This window comes from Eulemur rufifrons, chromosome 30 (genome assembly GCF_041146395.1).
Source record: "Eulemur rufifrons isolate Redbay chromosome 30, OSU_ERuf_1, whole genome shotgun sequence".
NCBI lineage: Eukaryota > Metazoa > Chordata > Mammalia > Primates > Lemuridae > Eulemur > Eulemur rufifrons.
The window spans coordinates 43,459,706-43,476,393 of record NC_091012.1 but is presented as its reverse complement, the minus strand read 5'-3'; the positions used below and the strand labels follow the sequence as shown (position 1 = coordinate 43,476,393).

At 38.2% G+C, this 16,688-nt stretch overlaps 1 protein-coding gene across 1 annotated transcript in view; it reads right to left on the bottom strand.

Moving 5' to 3' along the window:
* Window positions 1-274: 274 nt before the first annotated feature.
* The window catches only part of ENOX2 (ecto-NOX disulfide-thiol exchanger 2), a 78,591-nt gene continuing 62,177 nt past the window's right edge, over window positions 275-16,688 (bottom strand). The window contains exons 9-12 of the mRNA XM_069463270.1: window positions 9,801-9,908; window positions 6,311-6,419; window positions 2,845-2,930; window positions 275-429 (exon numbers count right to left, since the gene is read on the bottom strand). Of these exons, the coding sequence (XP_069319371.1) occupies window positions 298-429; window positions 2,845-2,930; window positions 6,311-6,419; window positions 9,801-9,908 (435 nt within the window). The 3' untranslated portion in view covers window positions 275-297. The remainder of the gene's footprint in view (window positions 430-2,844; window positions 2,931-6,310; window positions 6,420-9,800; window positions 9,909-16,688) is intronic.

The following is a 16,688-nucleotide window of genomic DNA, read 5'->3' as shown; positions in this document are numbered from 1 at the left end:
GACACCAAAAACACTGCAAATACTTTTTAGTCTCAGGACTTTTTCAATACTTAAAGACAACCAATTAACAGAAAGGGGAGGAAGTTACAGCACTTGAGGTTTCAGGCAATTTCTTTTTAGGGCCTGTAGCTCGAGGTGCTGTTCTAGGATCCTTATTTTAACTCAAAACATATTCAAGGAACGAATTGACAAATTTAAAGCAATTTCTACTTGAAAATCATTGAAAATAAAAATCACTTTCTAAGCTTGTCCAACACACATTTATTTTCAGGATCCCAGGTTGTTAGGCAAAGAGATTTAGGTCAATTTCAAGCCCTCAAAGCCACAGAATTTCCATCTCTTCTCCAGGCTGGCTCCAACTCCAGTCATCTCCTGCTTGAAGGTGTGCTGGAGTCTACTCATGAGACATTCTACATCGCTGGTGCAGATCTGCAGGACAGAGAGAGCATCCCCATTCAAAACCAGTTCCACTTTCCTAATCTTTCTCAGTGTTGCCTACTTTACAATGCTGATGTGCATGTGTGTGTGTTTCGGGGGAGATAACCTCCTCCCTGTCCTTGTGCATTTGTGTGTTGGTAAAGTGGCTTTCAGACAACAGTGTTCCTCTGTTGTGACCACCAGACAGGCTCCACTGAGCTTGCTATTGGAAAGAGCTGGGGTCAGTCGCATGGAGAGGCTTGGGTTTGTAGCCAGCTGAATGACGGCTGCTCAGTGCTGGTGATGCTATGTGCAGACCCACTGAAGCTGCCAAGTCTTTTGGGAGGGGAGGGAGGCAGAAATGGCTGCAACCAGAGCAGAATTCTTCACATGCTTTTGTTAGTTCACACAGGAAAAGTAAGAGAAATTAGGAGTGCTCTGTGTTCTTACTTCTGTGCATTGTCTCGTCCCACTTCTCTCTCTCTCTCTCTCTCTCTCTTTCACGCGCACACACAGATACACACACTTAAATACAAAAACAAATCTGTGGACTCCTTTAGGGCTTGTTTTTAGGTGATCATCTCTGCATTAGTAATGTTAGTAAAGTACCTTTCCTAACTGTGAACCTGGGTACCAGGGCTTAGCTGAAGGACACCAAGGGATCCTTAAAGAAGCCCAGAGTTGCTGCCACACTGAATGTGCCTGAAGCTGCAGGAATGGAGCCCAAATTCTGTTGGTATCACTGAGGCTCTCCTCGGGAGGCCCTGACACTACTGTGGCAGGAAGCTGGTAAGAAGGAACTGGGCCTCGAGTGAAGTGATGCCTTCTTCCCAGTGCTGGTAGTAGACTGTAACCAGTTACATGAAAGAAGTACATTGCAGGGTATCATATAGAGTGGAATCCACATTTCAAAAAACATAGATAATGTTTATAAATATATACATATAATATAGGTACAGCGTATATATAGAAAAGGGTCTGTAATATATGCCAAACTAACAGTAGTTATCATTGAAGAGTGGGATTGTGGGTAATTTTACTTTCCCTTTACCATATTTCTATAATGCTTACATTTTAAAGATAATGTGCATGTCTTATTTTTGTAAATTAAAAAAGAAGCAGATAGTTTTTACTGATGTATAGTTCGTATAGTTCATTTTCATACCACTGCATGGTCCTGGTACTCACATTCCATTATCCCCTCCACTGCCAAATGGGCTATTTAATTGCAGAATAGCAGCACTTCCCACAGGGGAATGAGGGTGAGTGCTAGTCAGAACTAAAGCAAATGCCATTGAGGAGGATGTATATAGCTAGAGTATAGTGAGAGCAATAAGATTCCCAAGTGGGCCAGTGCCTTTGTTATGAGCATATATGCTTAAATGGCTTATAAGTTTGGACATCCACATGTCAAGAATCTGCATTCAATGGCACATCTCAAAAGGCCCAGATCCTGTGAAATAAGGAATATATTCCATGAGGAGGTTTAACTGAATGCTGCTTCTGAAAAAATGTGTCATGAGTCGATTCATTCTGAGGAATCAAGAGTCCCCTCTTGCCTCTAAGAGGCATCCTTGACTTCCTAGAGAATTAGCACTTACCCCTGCTCCAGGTGCCCTGGGAGTTCCCCCAAAGGAGAGCATTCAGGGAAAGAATAGCCCACGAGATCAGCTGTGAGCAAATATTCAGTCTGTGCTATGGAGGCCCTTGGCTTATTGCTCCATCTCTCTCTTTTTTGTTGTTGTTGTTGGCCCTGTCTTGATTGTTTTGTAATAGATAATGGCAGCGGTGATGGTGGGAGAGGTGGATGGGGTAAGACTTCCAATTCTGAAAATTAACATTTGCTAATGGATAAAAATCCAGGACATGGCAGGCAGGAGGGGGGAGGAGGGGATGGGTATATACACACCTAATGGGTGTGGTGCGCACCATCTAGGGGATGGACATGCTTGAAGCTCTGACTCGGGTGGGGCAAAGGCAATATATGTAACCTAAGCATTTGTACTCCCATAATATGCTGAAATAAAAATAAATAAATAAATACATAAATAAATTTAAAAAAGAAAAATTCAGGACAAAAGTTTAATGGGTGAGAAAGCTGATATTGGTTAATTTGCAGCTTATATGTAAATTAAGAGAAGGGAGGAAAATTCCTCTAAGATGTATTTTGGAAGTAGGATGGCCAACTTGTTCAAGTTTGCCTGAGACTTCCCTGGTTATAGCATCGACAGTATCAAGTCACAGGAGACCCTTCAGTACTGGACAAACTGGGACAGATGGTCACCCTATTTGCAAAGGGGAAGCTCTATATTGAATCATAGTGGGAGCAGGTGAGGGAAACTTCCTTAGAGCAATAATTAATGGTCTATTTATGCTTAAGTCAAGTCACCTGTTCACAAAGAACACTGCATCCCTGCCCTCACATACCTTATTATCAAGACGGTGCAGGTAGGAACAGATGTATTCAATGCTTGCTCCAAATGGGTGAACATGAAGGAATGTAGAGATAATCCCTATAGAGACAATATCATAGAGGTTACACTTGAGCTTTGTAGTCTTTGAGATTCCACGTGATAGTGAATAGTAAGGGCAACTCATATGTACAACATAAGCATACTGGACACTATTCTAAGTTTACATATATTTTACTCATTTAATCTAACAACCCCGTGAGGTCAGTATTGCCATCCCCATTTCACTGAGGCACAGAAAGTTTAAGTAACTTGCCCAAGGTCACACAGCTGGTAAGTGGCAGAGCTGGTATTTGAACCCAGACAGTCACTCTTGACCACAGACTGCCTCTCACTGTACTATATCACACGTAGAAAGGCTGGCATTTGAACAGTCACTTCCATTATTTGTGATGGCTAAACACCATTTGAATTCTAGAATTTTACAATGAATTTAGGCTATGCTGGGTTTTTGCTGCTCCTTCACATGGCCTTTAAATTAGACTTTAGCCTCTTAGGTGTTAATAATGCTTTGCTGTTGTACTTTGCCTGATTAACACAGTGCCTCTCACAAGACAATCTATTGATTGTATTTGGGTTTTATTTTGTGAGTAGCTCTGTAAAGAAAAGCCAAACATTTAATTCATGGCTGACTCAAGTGGTCACTAGAATTTTGTGCATAGAGCCCCAAATCTCTTTGTGTAACAGAATTATTATAGCAGTTTACAGCTTTCAGGAATGCATGTGATTTCTACTCAGTGTGACTCTGGGGTGATTGTCAGCTTCACATACTGCCTTGATTGTTCTGGCCAGTAGGTTAATTGTTCTAATACTTCTTTCTCTGGCAACAGGTGGAAAATAAATGGCTCAAAAGTGTACTATTTTTTTCTTTAATTTTTTTTGAGTTCACCTCCTTTCATAAGATCTTAGGTACATCAAATAGACCCAGAATTGAGTTTGCTGAAAACTGCCAGGCAATAAATGCGAAATTTGATTTGGTTTATAAACTACAACTCCTCTGTCCCTTTAAGAGACTGACAAAGACTAGCACAAATTTAAATTTTAGCTTGAAGTTCAATCAGTTCTTTGCGAAAAGCTTCCAAATATTAGATGGCAAGGGGATAAATTGGGGGGGGCCTCAAAAATCTGTTCAAAAGGGATGCTATTACTTATAACACTACTTTATTCTTAAATGACTAGGTAAGTCAAATTTCTAAACACTGATTCTAGCTGCAAAACTTAAATTCTGAAGAAGAAAGTCCACATTCAAAGAAATTCTAGATGTTCTGGCCAAAAAAGGCTATATAATGCCAGGAAATAAGTCCATAGTTTTAAAAACACTAAGCAGTTTTTGTGGGTTCAAACCCATAGAACTGATTTAAAAAACAGATTTTCCTTCCTCTCTGCCAACCCAAGACTACCTTTTTTAAAAACAAGAGAATACACACTTATTTTAAGAATCTTTTTTTCCTAAGACTATCCATTTACAGAGGCTTCCTTCTACCCTCAGTACTTCTCTGACAGGTCTCCCTGTTGCCATGCCAATTTGTTAAGAATTTTGAGTTGGAAGACGTTAATAAGTTGTCACTTTCTTGAAGACTCAATGGCAGATCCCCCTGTGCATCTTTATTTAACATATCAAAGTGTTATATCTGAGGATAATATCTATTACCAAAGGAGGCAGATATATCTTAAAAATATGCAGAAACCAGTCTGTGTGGAGGACTGTTAAGACTGGGGTGGGGCCACTGTCGGCTGAGCTTCCTAGAAGGCAGCTCTAAATATTTTAGAATCTCAATCTGCCACTGTTGTCCAAATGGAATATGAAGTCAACAATCATTTGCGAATAGTGCTCCAAGGGTAAAGTTGTTTCCATTTATGAGGGCTTTCTATAGCCCAGTCACTGTGCTAAGTGATTTAGATGAGTTATTTTTTTAATACTCACAGCTGCCCTTTGAGGTAGGCAATATCATTATGCCCATTTTGCAGATGGAGGAACTGAAGCTCAGAAAACAAATGGTGGGGTAAAGATGGGAAGCCATGTCTGTCTGATTCTTTAACCATTTGTGCTATCTTGCCTCTCAAAATGAATTTTTATAAATAGAGAGAGCAATTCTGCATTGATCTCATCAGAGCCCACCTGTGTCCAACATACCACTGTCTCCTGAGTCATCTGCCAATGTGATATAATACAAAAAATAAATATTTGGTCTTCGTCCCTGGTTCCTAAAGCCCTTGGAATTTCTGGAGTGATAAGAGTGTCTTTTTGTATGCTGATGAGATGACTGGTGGCTGGAGGCCCCTCCTTAGCTTTAGAGCAGAGCCTGCCAGCAGAAAGACCTAGGCATGATTAGAGGGTTGGAATTTTCAGCCTCCCCCTCAACATCAGGGAGGGAAGAGGGACTGGAAAGTGAGCTAATCACTAATGCCAATGATTCAATCAATCGTGCCTATGTAATGAAGCCTCCATAGAAATCCCTAAATGATAAGGTCCAGAGAGCTCCCCCAAGCTGGTGAACATATCAAGAAGTTGGGAGAGTGGCACACCCAGAAAGGATATAGAAGCTCTGCATACCCCATCCCAGTACCTTGCCCTTTCCATCTCTTCCATTGTATCCTTTACAGTAAACTGGTAATAGTCAGTAAAGCACTTTCCTGAGTTCTGTGAGTTGTTCTAGCAAATTATCAAACCTGATGTGGGGGGTCATGGGAACTCTTGACTTTGTAGCCAAATTGGACAGAAGTGTGGGTAACTTGGGAACCTGATATTTGAGACTGGTGTCTAAAGTGAAGGCAGTCTTGTGGGACTGAGCTCTTAAACCTGTGGAGTGTAATGGTAAGTTCAGGTAGTGAGTGTCAGAATTGAATTAAATTACATTGTAGGATGCCCAGTTAGTATTGAAGAGTTGGAGATGTGGTATTAGAAAAGACCACACGTATTTGGTGTTAGGAAGTAAAAAAAAAAAAAAAAAAGAAAAACAAACCCTCTCATTTGGTGTCCGAAATGTTGTGAATAAAAATAGCTTAGTCAGTAACCTGGAAAAACTCGAGAGGCATATGCTTATTCCAGAGGCTCATCTGGAAAAGCTCTTTGCCAAACAGGGTCTGCACTATCTCCCTGAGTGGGTATGAGAGGGCTTAGTTATCCTTGCATAAAGATTTTTTAAAATCTCCAATATGTTTCTCAGCTGACCCGTCTTGGCATTGTGCTGGTACTGACACACTTCATGCAGCAGTGGCTACAAGGAGCTTGAAGAGGGCTGGGAGCTACTGTTACAATTTTTATGGACATTTGTACTTGTTCTTATACCCTCATCTTCAGGACTCTGAGTTCTTGCACTGTCATGCTTCATAAATGCTTGGTGTATGCTTATTAATCTTAGGTAAACCCTTCCCGTCCTCTGCTGTACCCTATGCATTGCATATGTTTGTTAGCTTCTTACCCACTAGCAGTGCTTCACGTTCAGATTTGATAGGACAGCTGTTCATGGTCTTCTCAAGAGGGTACTCACTATCCTGGCTTGATGCACACAGTCTGGAAGCACAGTTTTCCTGTGGGAATAACATGCCTCCTGGGTCAGTTCACCTTATTTGTCAATAGAGTTGGTTTCAATTAACTACACAACAGGTACTTTTTTAACACAGGACCATAAAAGCAATTTGGATTATTATTCAATTTGGATTATTGAATGGGAGGGAAAACAGCATAAATTAAAAAAAGCATCACAGGTATTCCAAAGCTTCTTTACATGGCTTCAAAACACAGAACAATTTAAACATTTATCTTCTCCAGTTTTATTTTCTGCCTTTATCATTCTTGACTCTGTACAAGTAATCTGGGGAACCAGACCCAATGTTTATTGCCTACTACCTAGATGCCAGGCATTATTAGATATGTATTATCTCCATTCTACAGATGAGGAAAGTGAGGCTAAGATAAATTAGAAAAATTGGCTAAGATGACATTGCCAGGAAGTGGTGGAGTCAGGATTTCATCCCAGGTCATCTACTGTTAAAAGACCATTCTTTTTTGATTTTAGGTACATACTCTGTTAATGGTAGGTTCCATTTCTGAATGAAGAATCTACAGTGTAGCCAATCCACTGACAGATAATCAACTGTTGGCTTTTAAACTAAAAACTAGAGCCTTTATCTATTGACTAGCAACTCTCTCTTCCTGTAATGACATTATCAGTTAGAATATTTGTGGTTTTACAGCAAGAAATGACCATGACCAAAAATATCATTAGTCAATGGCCTTCTTTGTTGTTGAAAGGTTTTCTCTTTCTGAGTGTAGCAGGCAGGTGTCATAAGGGAAACTCAGGTGAAATCCATGAGCAGCAATTAAACTGAAAAATACCTCCAGACCTTTCATGGATCTTTCTTTCTTTGGGTGCCGAGAACATCTTTTCTGTATTATAAATGTGAAGGAAGAACCTTCAGAAGAAGAAATAAAAGAAATCACTGCTTCAGTCTCTTACTGTTGTAAAAGAAAATTCTGGTAAAATGCTCCTTGGGGCGTAGATATCATGGCTGACTCATGCTTTGTTACTTCTTCCCTTCCACAAACCCTTGGCAGGGAAAGGATTCCTTCTGTTTTCTTTAAAGATGTCGTCAAAGCTTCCAGGATGATGTCTCTGAATGAAATGAATGGTCTGGGCTGCAAGACATGTTGTTTTGAGGATTTACAGGCTTCCTGACTATAGTCAGAAGGGAACCCTTTCTTGATGATCTACTCAATCTTTGGCCCTTAGAATCCAATCCAGGCAGTAACCATTATGCCATGTTTGATTTATACTACTGGCTCACTTCTAAGCCATGGGCTTCACATCTGCTTCTAACCCCTTTAAAACATTAAATGATCCAGTAAGCCATTTCTCAAGTATGAAAGTTTAACAGATTGGGGTTGATTCAAGATGTGAAGATATTCTGAGAAGTTTTAGCCATCCTGAATAGAACTGCAGCCTTACTGAAACCCGACTTCAGTTTTATTATAGCTGGCATTTAAAAAATTAGATGGTATATTGAAGGGATGCTTATCACCTTGAATTTTACTAGCTGATTCAAAGAGCTAGTTCTTTCAGCAGTAAGACAGACATAAGTCACATTGTTATATTGCAAAACACTGACGATAACTCACACTGTAGCTTACTGTCAAGAAACCCAAACAAAAACAAACAAAAAAGGATCCCTCCTCACCAAAACTTATTGCTTTCCTTTCAACTTGAAGTTATTTTTGCAGTCTAATGTTATGGTACTTTGCTTCCTAACCTAATTGTGTCAGGTTGAAATATTTGGTCACAAATCAGCTTCCCAGAGAAGATCAGTTTATAATGAACTGTCATGAATTTCTCTAAAAGAAGATTTGCTTAAATAACAGGGAAAACATAACATATTTTGACTGACTTTTTTTGGATTATCAGCTGGATCTCTTTCCCTGTTTTCTTTAGCTGCCATTTCATGGTCTATTCAGTTTTCAAATAAGAAACACTTATCATTAAGCACAGGATGGCACGTTTCTCCTATGTCATTTGGCCACTTGCTTCTTTAAATGAAATACTTTACAAAGCAGAAAGCTGTTTACATGAAAAATGTCCTTAAGTCAATTTGTGATGTCAATCCTGAAGAGTGATCTTAAACATAATGTCATGAGCATAACCCCAGGTCTACATAGTCTTCTGGCTACATACTCAGCTTTATGCACAAAGTAAAACAGAGCTATGTGGCAGCTCTGGGACATTTAGAAGCTCTGATAGCATGACAGAAGTCCTGATTAGGAGGGCAGCTTTGGCACATTTCAATTAAATGCTTGATAAATGCATTTCTCTGGGATTGTGCTCGTTTCTTTAATAGTATCCACAAAAACTGGAAAGTGAGTTGGTTTTATGAGGTGGAAGAATTAAAAACATACTGCAAATGGCCTCTAGAAGAAATCACTTTCAATCATATGTTTCAACTACACCAAGATTGCCAGTTCTTAATGACACTCTGGGGGAAGGCACTGCACTGGTAAACACACCCAGGACCTGTGTGCATTGCATCTTCCTGAGCTGAGCACAGAAGATAAAGAGCATGAGCTCTTGAGGAAGTATATCATTGTTGATTTCTGACTCTTGGTCCAAGCTTCTAATATTCTCTTCCTTCAGAGACATTAAAATCAGGCAGTTCTGGTCAATGGGCCTTTCTTTCCAGAGGATAACTTCAGCTGAATGTCCATGCATCAGCTTGAAGAGGTATGACAGGGAGACCGCCATCAGTAGACTCTATACACCTTGAACAGACCAGGCACCTGATTCATGGTTGTGATACACTAATCCATCCAGATGTTAGTAGATGCTCTCAGAGGTCCTCACTGGTAGCTCTTATTACTGAGGGCTTTCACTTGATAAAATTCTATCTTGACTTCCCTGTTGCTAGTATCTAGCTTTAGAATACTGTGTCTCCTTGTTTCTATCCAAGGGTTCCCTCCTTTTGGTGTTGGCTACTATTCTCACTTGCAGCTGCTCACTATTATACTAGATGGAGTGTCTGCAATGAAATGTCAACATTCTAGGGTGCACTTGTGTTTCTTTAACGAAATTCTCAAAGTTATCTTCGATCACACAAATTTTCTGTATTGCTATTTGCTTGACAACATGAAGCAGGGAAGAGGTGTACACTTGGTCTTCTCCAAGGGGGAAGAATAAGGAATTTTAGGGATGGACTGATATCTTATTCATCAAAAGGTATACTCTCTAGAACCCTTATAAATGCCAAGGACTCATACCTAAAAGCAGATCCCTTAATACAAGTTACCATGGAGAAGGGCTTTTAATCCCTAATCAGCCAAACATTCCACATTGATTCCTATCACAGTAACTTCCAGAGAATTTTAATTGTCACTAAAAGTGGGTAAAAGGGTCAAGGGAAAAGGTTCACTTAGGGCACATGTACCTTTTCTTTAAGATTTTCCAACATTTTTTCCGCCTGCAACTTATCATCTTTTATTTTTTCAAGTTCAGCTTCTTTCCGTTTGTATTCCTCTTGGACTTTGAGTAGATGCTATAAGAAAGACAAAAGATAATCAAGTCACTAAGGATCTGCACTTCACTTAAAATCCATGGCTGAGGTTAGATTAGGTGAGCCTGTTTCACTTTTCCCCAGCACACACAATCATTTTTCCATGCAGAGATTAGGAAAATCAAAATATTTCTCACTTTAAGTTATTTTATCTGGCTCTCATGAACTTCCTTTGAACTTGTTCATGTTTTAGAAAGTGCCTGAAAACTAATTGATCCAATCACTTACCTTCTTCCCTATTCTAGCCAGGAGTAAGTGGAGGGTGCAGTTAATACTGTGTGGGCAATGTCTTAATGGCTGCATAGAAGTGAACTTAATGTTGTAAAGCATTCTCACAAATAGCCATTTGCCAAGCCAAGTTCAATTTCTGTTAGGAAAGTAGTAAAGAATACAAATTTTACATACGTTAGTTTCCCTATCAGTAGGCAGGGAGCTGGATTTATCATTATTAATAATTTCAACAGTAATATTCCTTGAGTGCCTCATATGTACTAAGCATTGTGCTAAGGGTTTTATATGCATAATCTCATCTAAGGCTCCCAATAAACCTACGGCACTATTATCCCTGAGGCTTAACGAGGTTAAGTGGCTTCCCTAAGGCTATTCAGATAGTAAGTGGCAGAGATGGGATTTAAAACCAGATCAGGGCCGGGTGCAGTGGCTCACACCTGTAATCCTAGCACTCTGGGAGGCCGAGGTGAGAGGATCGCTCCAGATCAGGAGTTCGAGACCAGCCTGAGCAAGAGTGAGACCCTCGTCTCTACTAAAAATAGAAAGAAATGATTTGGACAGCTAAAAATATATATAGAAAAAAAAATTAGCCGGGCATGGTGGCGCATGCCTGTAGACCCAGCTACTCAGGAGGCTGAGGCAGAAAGATTGCTTAAGCCCAGGAGTTTGAGGTTGCTGTGAGCTAGGCTGATGCCACGGCACTCTAGCCCAGGCAACAGAGAGAGACTCTGTCTCAAAATAAATAAATAAATAAATAAAATGAATAAAACCAGATCAGGTTAACCTCAGAGTCCATATTCTTAACTACCATTTTATACTACACATCTTTGGGGATAAGATGGAAGAAATTTTATCATTGTTTACAAGGCTATTTTTCCAATAAAAAATAATCAAAATGAGTGAAATTAATTTTGGGGGAGGTAGAAACCTAATTCTCACTGAGGTCTTTGAAGTGATGAAATGAAAAAAAGTTCACCATTTTTAAATTGCATTTGAGTAGCAGAACTATCCTCATGTGAAATGGTTACAAAATCAAGGTAAGAGGGGAAAAACAACAACAATAAAAATGTTTCCACAGTCTTGCTTGTCAGAGGCTTGCAAAAGACCACTGAAATGGATAAAAATGGGACAATATATTAATATATTGTTAAAGTTCTTTGACGTTTAGCTGAGGAGATGCATTTTCTGGTAGAAAGATCTCTGATATAATTTACATATTCTAATTAAACTCCATGGTGACAGTAAAAGGAAGGTAAGCATTACTTCACACATTTTGCTAATAGGAAAGGTGAAATATTAATGTGATATTACTTGTCGTACAGGAAGACAATGGTGGCGGAAATAATAACATGGAGCTCCTAGTGCCAGAAGAAGCTCCCTATTCATAATTTGTAATTTCCCACCAGCAATTAGCTTTGCCCTTGCTGATTCCAAGACATATAGTTAAAAATTTATTGCACAATTTAAGTCATAAGGAAAATGGCTGGTAGTCTAGTAAGACAGAAGATAGTACTCTTACTCAGAAGCACTAATCCTTTACTGTAGTGAAAGCAGATGTTGATATCTTTTAAATTGTAGGCTCACTGTGGTGATGGTGACATAAAACTTGATGATGATACAACACAATGTTGTATCTGAGTACAATTACAGTTAGAAACACTTATTTACTTTACTACTTTTACAATTTTATTTCAGAATATTATGGGGGTACAAATGTTTTGGTTATATGAATTGCTTTTGTACAGTTTGAGTCAAAGTTACCCAGATAGTGTGCATTGTACCTGTTAGTTGTGAATTTACCCATCCCCTCCTCGCCCTCCCAACTACTTGATTTCTGTTGAGTTTTATGTCCATATGTGCACATAAGTGTTGATCAATTAATTCCAGTTTAGTTTTGAGTACATGTGGTGTTTGTTTTTCCATTATTGTGATACTTCACTTAAAAGGATGGTCTCAAGTTCCATCCGGGTTGTTACAAAAGGTATTAGTTCACCATTTTTTATGGCTGAGTAATGCTCCATGGTATACATATATCACATTTTATTAATTCATTCATGTATTGATGGGCACTTGGGTTGTTTACACATATTTGCAATTATGAATTGTGCTCCTATAAACATTTGAGTGCAAGTGTCTTTTTTATAAAATGTCTTTTATTCCTTTAGGTAAATACATAGTGGGACTGCTGGATCAAATGGTAGGTCTACTTTTAGTTCTTTGAGGTATCTGCATGCTACTTTCCAGAGAGGTTGCACTAGTTTGCAGTCCCACCAACAGCATATAAGTGTTTCTTTCTCTCTGCATCCACGCCAACATCTGTTGTTTTGGGAATTTTTGCTTAAAAGCCATTCCCACTAGAGTTAGGTGATATCTCATTGTGGTTTTGATTTACATTTCCCTGATGATTAGAGACATTGAGCATTTTTCATATATTTATTGGCCATTAGTCTATCTTGTTTTGAAAAGCTTCTGTTCATTTCTTTTGCCCAAATTTTAATAGGGTTGTTTGATATTTTCTTGCTGATTCACTTGAGTTCTTCATAGATTCTGGTGATCAGCCTTTTATCTGATGTATAGCATGCAAATATTTTCTTCCATTCTGTAGGTTGTCTATTTGCTCTATTGATTGTTTCCTTGGCTGTGCAGAAGCTTTTTAATTTAATTAGGTCCCATTTATTTATTTTTGTTGTTGCTATGATTGCCTTTGGGGTCTTCTTCATAAATTTTTTGCCTAGCCTGATATCTATAAGAGTTTTTGCAACCTCTTCTAGAATTCTTATAGTTTCATGCCTTAGGTTTAAGTCTGTTATCTATCGTGAACTAATTTTTGTGAGTGATATGAGGTACAGATCCTGTTTTAGTCTTCTATATGTAGTTACCCAATTTTCCAAGCAGCATTTATTCAATATGGATTTATTTCCCCAGTGTATATTTTTGCCTGCTTTCTCAAATATCAGATAGCAATATGAAGATGGTTTTATATCTAGGTTCTCTGTTCTGATCCATTGGTCTAGGTCTCTTTTCTTGTGCCAGTACCATCTTGTTTTGGTTACTATTGCCTTGTGGCATATCTTGAAGTCTGTTAAATTGTCTGTTCTTTTTGCTTAACGTTGCTTTTGCTATTCAGGGTCTTTTCTGGTTCCATATGAAGTGTAGAATTATTTTTCCTAGATCTACAAAAAAAAAAAATGATGCTGATATTTTAATGGGGATTGCAATGAATTTGTAAATCACTTTGGGTAGTATGGATATTCTAACAATGTTGATTCTGCTGATCCACAAGCGTGATTTGTTTTTCCATTTGTTTATATCCTCAGTGATTTCCTTCCTCAGTGTTTTGTAGTTTTCCCTATAGAGGTCTTTCACTTCCTTGGTTAAATATATTCCTAGGCATTTTATTTTCTTTGTTGATATTGTGAAAGTTATTGAGTCTTTGATTTGATTCTCAGCTTGACTGTTGTTGGTGTATAGGAATGCTATTGATTTGTGTACATTGATTTTGTAACCTGACATTGCAGAATTTATTTATCAATTCCAGTAGTCTCTTGGCAGATTCTTTGGGTTTTTCTAGATATAAGATCATATCATCAGCAAAGAGTGATAGTTTTGACCTAATTTTTCCCCATTTTGATACCCTTGATTTCCTTCTCTTGCCTGATTGTTCTGGCTAGGACTTCCAATACTATGTTGAACAGAAGTGGTGACAGTGGGAAACCTTGTCTGGTTCTAATTCTGGAATGGGAATGCTTTCAGTTTTTCCCCATTCAGCATGATGTTGGCTGTGGGCTTGTCATATATGGCTTTTATAATATTGAGGTATGTTCCATCTATGCCTATTTTGTTAAGAGTTCTTATAATAAATGGGTGCTGAATTTTTTCAAATGCTTTTTCTGTGTCTATGGAGAGGATCATATGGTCTTTGTTTTTGATTCTATTTATGTGGTGAATCGCATTTATAGATTTGCATATGTTGAATCATGCTTGCATCTCTAAAACAAAGCCCACTTGATCATGGTGGATTGATTATTTTTTTCATAAGCACCTGAATTCAGCTTGTTAGGTTTTATTGAGAATTTTTCATCCATATTCATAGGGGATATTGGTCTGTAGTTTTCTTTTCTTGTTGTGTCCTTTCCTGTCTTTGGTATCAAGGTGATATTGGCTTTTTAGAACGAGTTGTGGAGGATTCCTTCCTTCTCTGTGTTATGAAATAATTTCTGCAGTATAGTCCCCAGTTCTTCTTTGTAGGTCTGATAAAATTCGGCTGTGAAACCATCTGGTCTGGGACTTATTTTGTTGGGAGATATTTTATTATTGCTTCAACTTCATTACTTGATATTGGTTGATTCAGGAATTCTATTTCTTCCTGATTGAGCCCAGGAAGGTTGTGTGTTTCCAAGAATTTGTCTGTTTCTTCAACATTTTCTAGTTTACATGCATAGAGATTTTTCTAGTATTCAAAGATGATATTTTATATTTCCGTAGTATCAGTTGTAATATCTCCTTAGTCATTTCTGATTGACCTCATTGGGGTCCTTTCTTTTCTGTTTCTGGTAAATATAGCAAGAGGCCTGTTGATTATTTTTATCTTTTCAAAGAACCAATTTTTTTTCATTAATCTTCTGTATAATTCTTTTGTTATAAATTTCATTTAGTTCTGCTCTGACCTTAGTTATTTCTTTTCTTCTGATGGGTTTGGGATTGGTTTGCTCTTCCTTTTCCAATTCCTTGAGATGATTCATTGGACTGTTGATTTCTGATCTTTCTGTCTTTTGGATATAGGCATTTATGTCTATGAATTTTCTTCTTATGACGTTTTCTGCTGAATCCCACAAATATTGATAATTTGTGTCCCCTTTGTCATCCAGTTTGAAGAATCTTTTGATTTACATCTTAATTTTCTCCTTGACCAATAGTGATTCAGCCATAGGTTGTTTAATTTCCATGACTTTGTGTAGAGTTGAGTGTTTATGTTGGAATTGATTTCTAATTTTATTCTACTGTGGTCTGAAAAGATACATGGTATAATTTCCATTTTTTAAATTCTGGTGAGATATGTTTTGTGGCCTAGGATATGATCAATCTTAGAGAATGTTCCATGAGCTGATGAAAAGAACATATATTAAGTGGTTTTTGGGTAGAATGTTCTGTACATGTTTGTTAGGCCCATTTATTCTAGAGTCCCTTAACTCCAATGTTTATTTATTTATTTTCTGCCTGGGTGATCTGTCCAGATCTGTCAGTGGGATATTGAAGTCCCCGGCAACTATGATGCTGCTGTGTATCTCTTTGCTTAGATCTAGTAGGGTTTGCTTTATGAATCTGGGTGCCCCTGTGCATAAATATTTAGGATTGTTATGTCTTCCTGTTGAATTGTTCTTTTCACCATTATATAATGACCATCTTTATCTTTCTTTACTTTTGCTGATTTGAAGTCTATGTTATGTGATAGGAGAATGGCTACATCAGCTTTCTTTTGCTTTCCATTTGCATGGAATATTATTTTCCATCCTTTCACCTTGAGTATGAATGAGTCCTTGTGGGTTATATGCATTCCCTGGAGATAGAAGATACTTGGCTTGTTTTTTTTTATTCATTCTGCCAGCCCATGTCTCTTTAGTGGGGAGTTCAAGCCATTCACATTTATTGAAAGAATTGATAAGTGAGGTGGACTTCTGTTCATCCTGTTAAGTAGAACTTTATTGCTTTGTTTTACCACTTGAATCATTGCAGTATATGGGCTCTGAGCTTTAGCTTTTGGATGTTTTACACCAGTGGGTGACTATTGTGTTGATCCTTGTATAATGCTTTTCTGAGTACTTCCTGCAGGGCAGGTCTGGTCTTGACTAATTCCTTTAGCATTTGTTTGTCTGAGAAAGTCTTTATTTCTCCCTCATATAAGAAACTTAGTTTTGTAGTATTCAAAATTCTAGGCTGGCCATTATTCTGTTTGAGAAGACTGAGAATGGGGGTCACAACTGAGTAAGGTCTCAGTTGAGAAGTCTGCAGTTAGTCTGATGGGTTTTCCTTTCTAAGGTACCTGTTGCTTTCACCTTACAGCTCATAGGAGAGCCTTTTTCGTGTTTACTTTGGCCAGTCCGATAACTATGTGTTGTGGTGATTGCCTTTTTGCAATGAATCTTCCAGGTGTCCTTTGAGCCTCTTGTACCTGGATATCTGTATTTCTAGCAAGGGCAGGGAAATTTTCCTCAATTATTACCTCAAACAGATTTTCCAACCCTTGTGTATTTTCTTCTTTGCTCTCAGGGATGCCTATGATTCTTGTGTTAAGCCTCTTTACATAATCCCATATTTCTTGTAGGTTTTTTTCATTCCTCTTATTTGTAAGTTCTCTCTCTTTGACTGACTTGTTTAACTTATAGATGCTGTCTTCCAGCTCTGAGATTCTTTATTCTGCCTGATGTAGCCTATTCTTAAGGCTTTCCACTGTGTTTTGTATTTTCTTGAATTAATTTCTCATTTCTGGAAGCTCTGTTTTGTTTTTTTTTAAGAAGTTGATTTCCTCAGTAA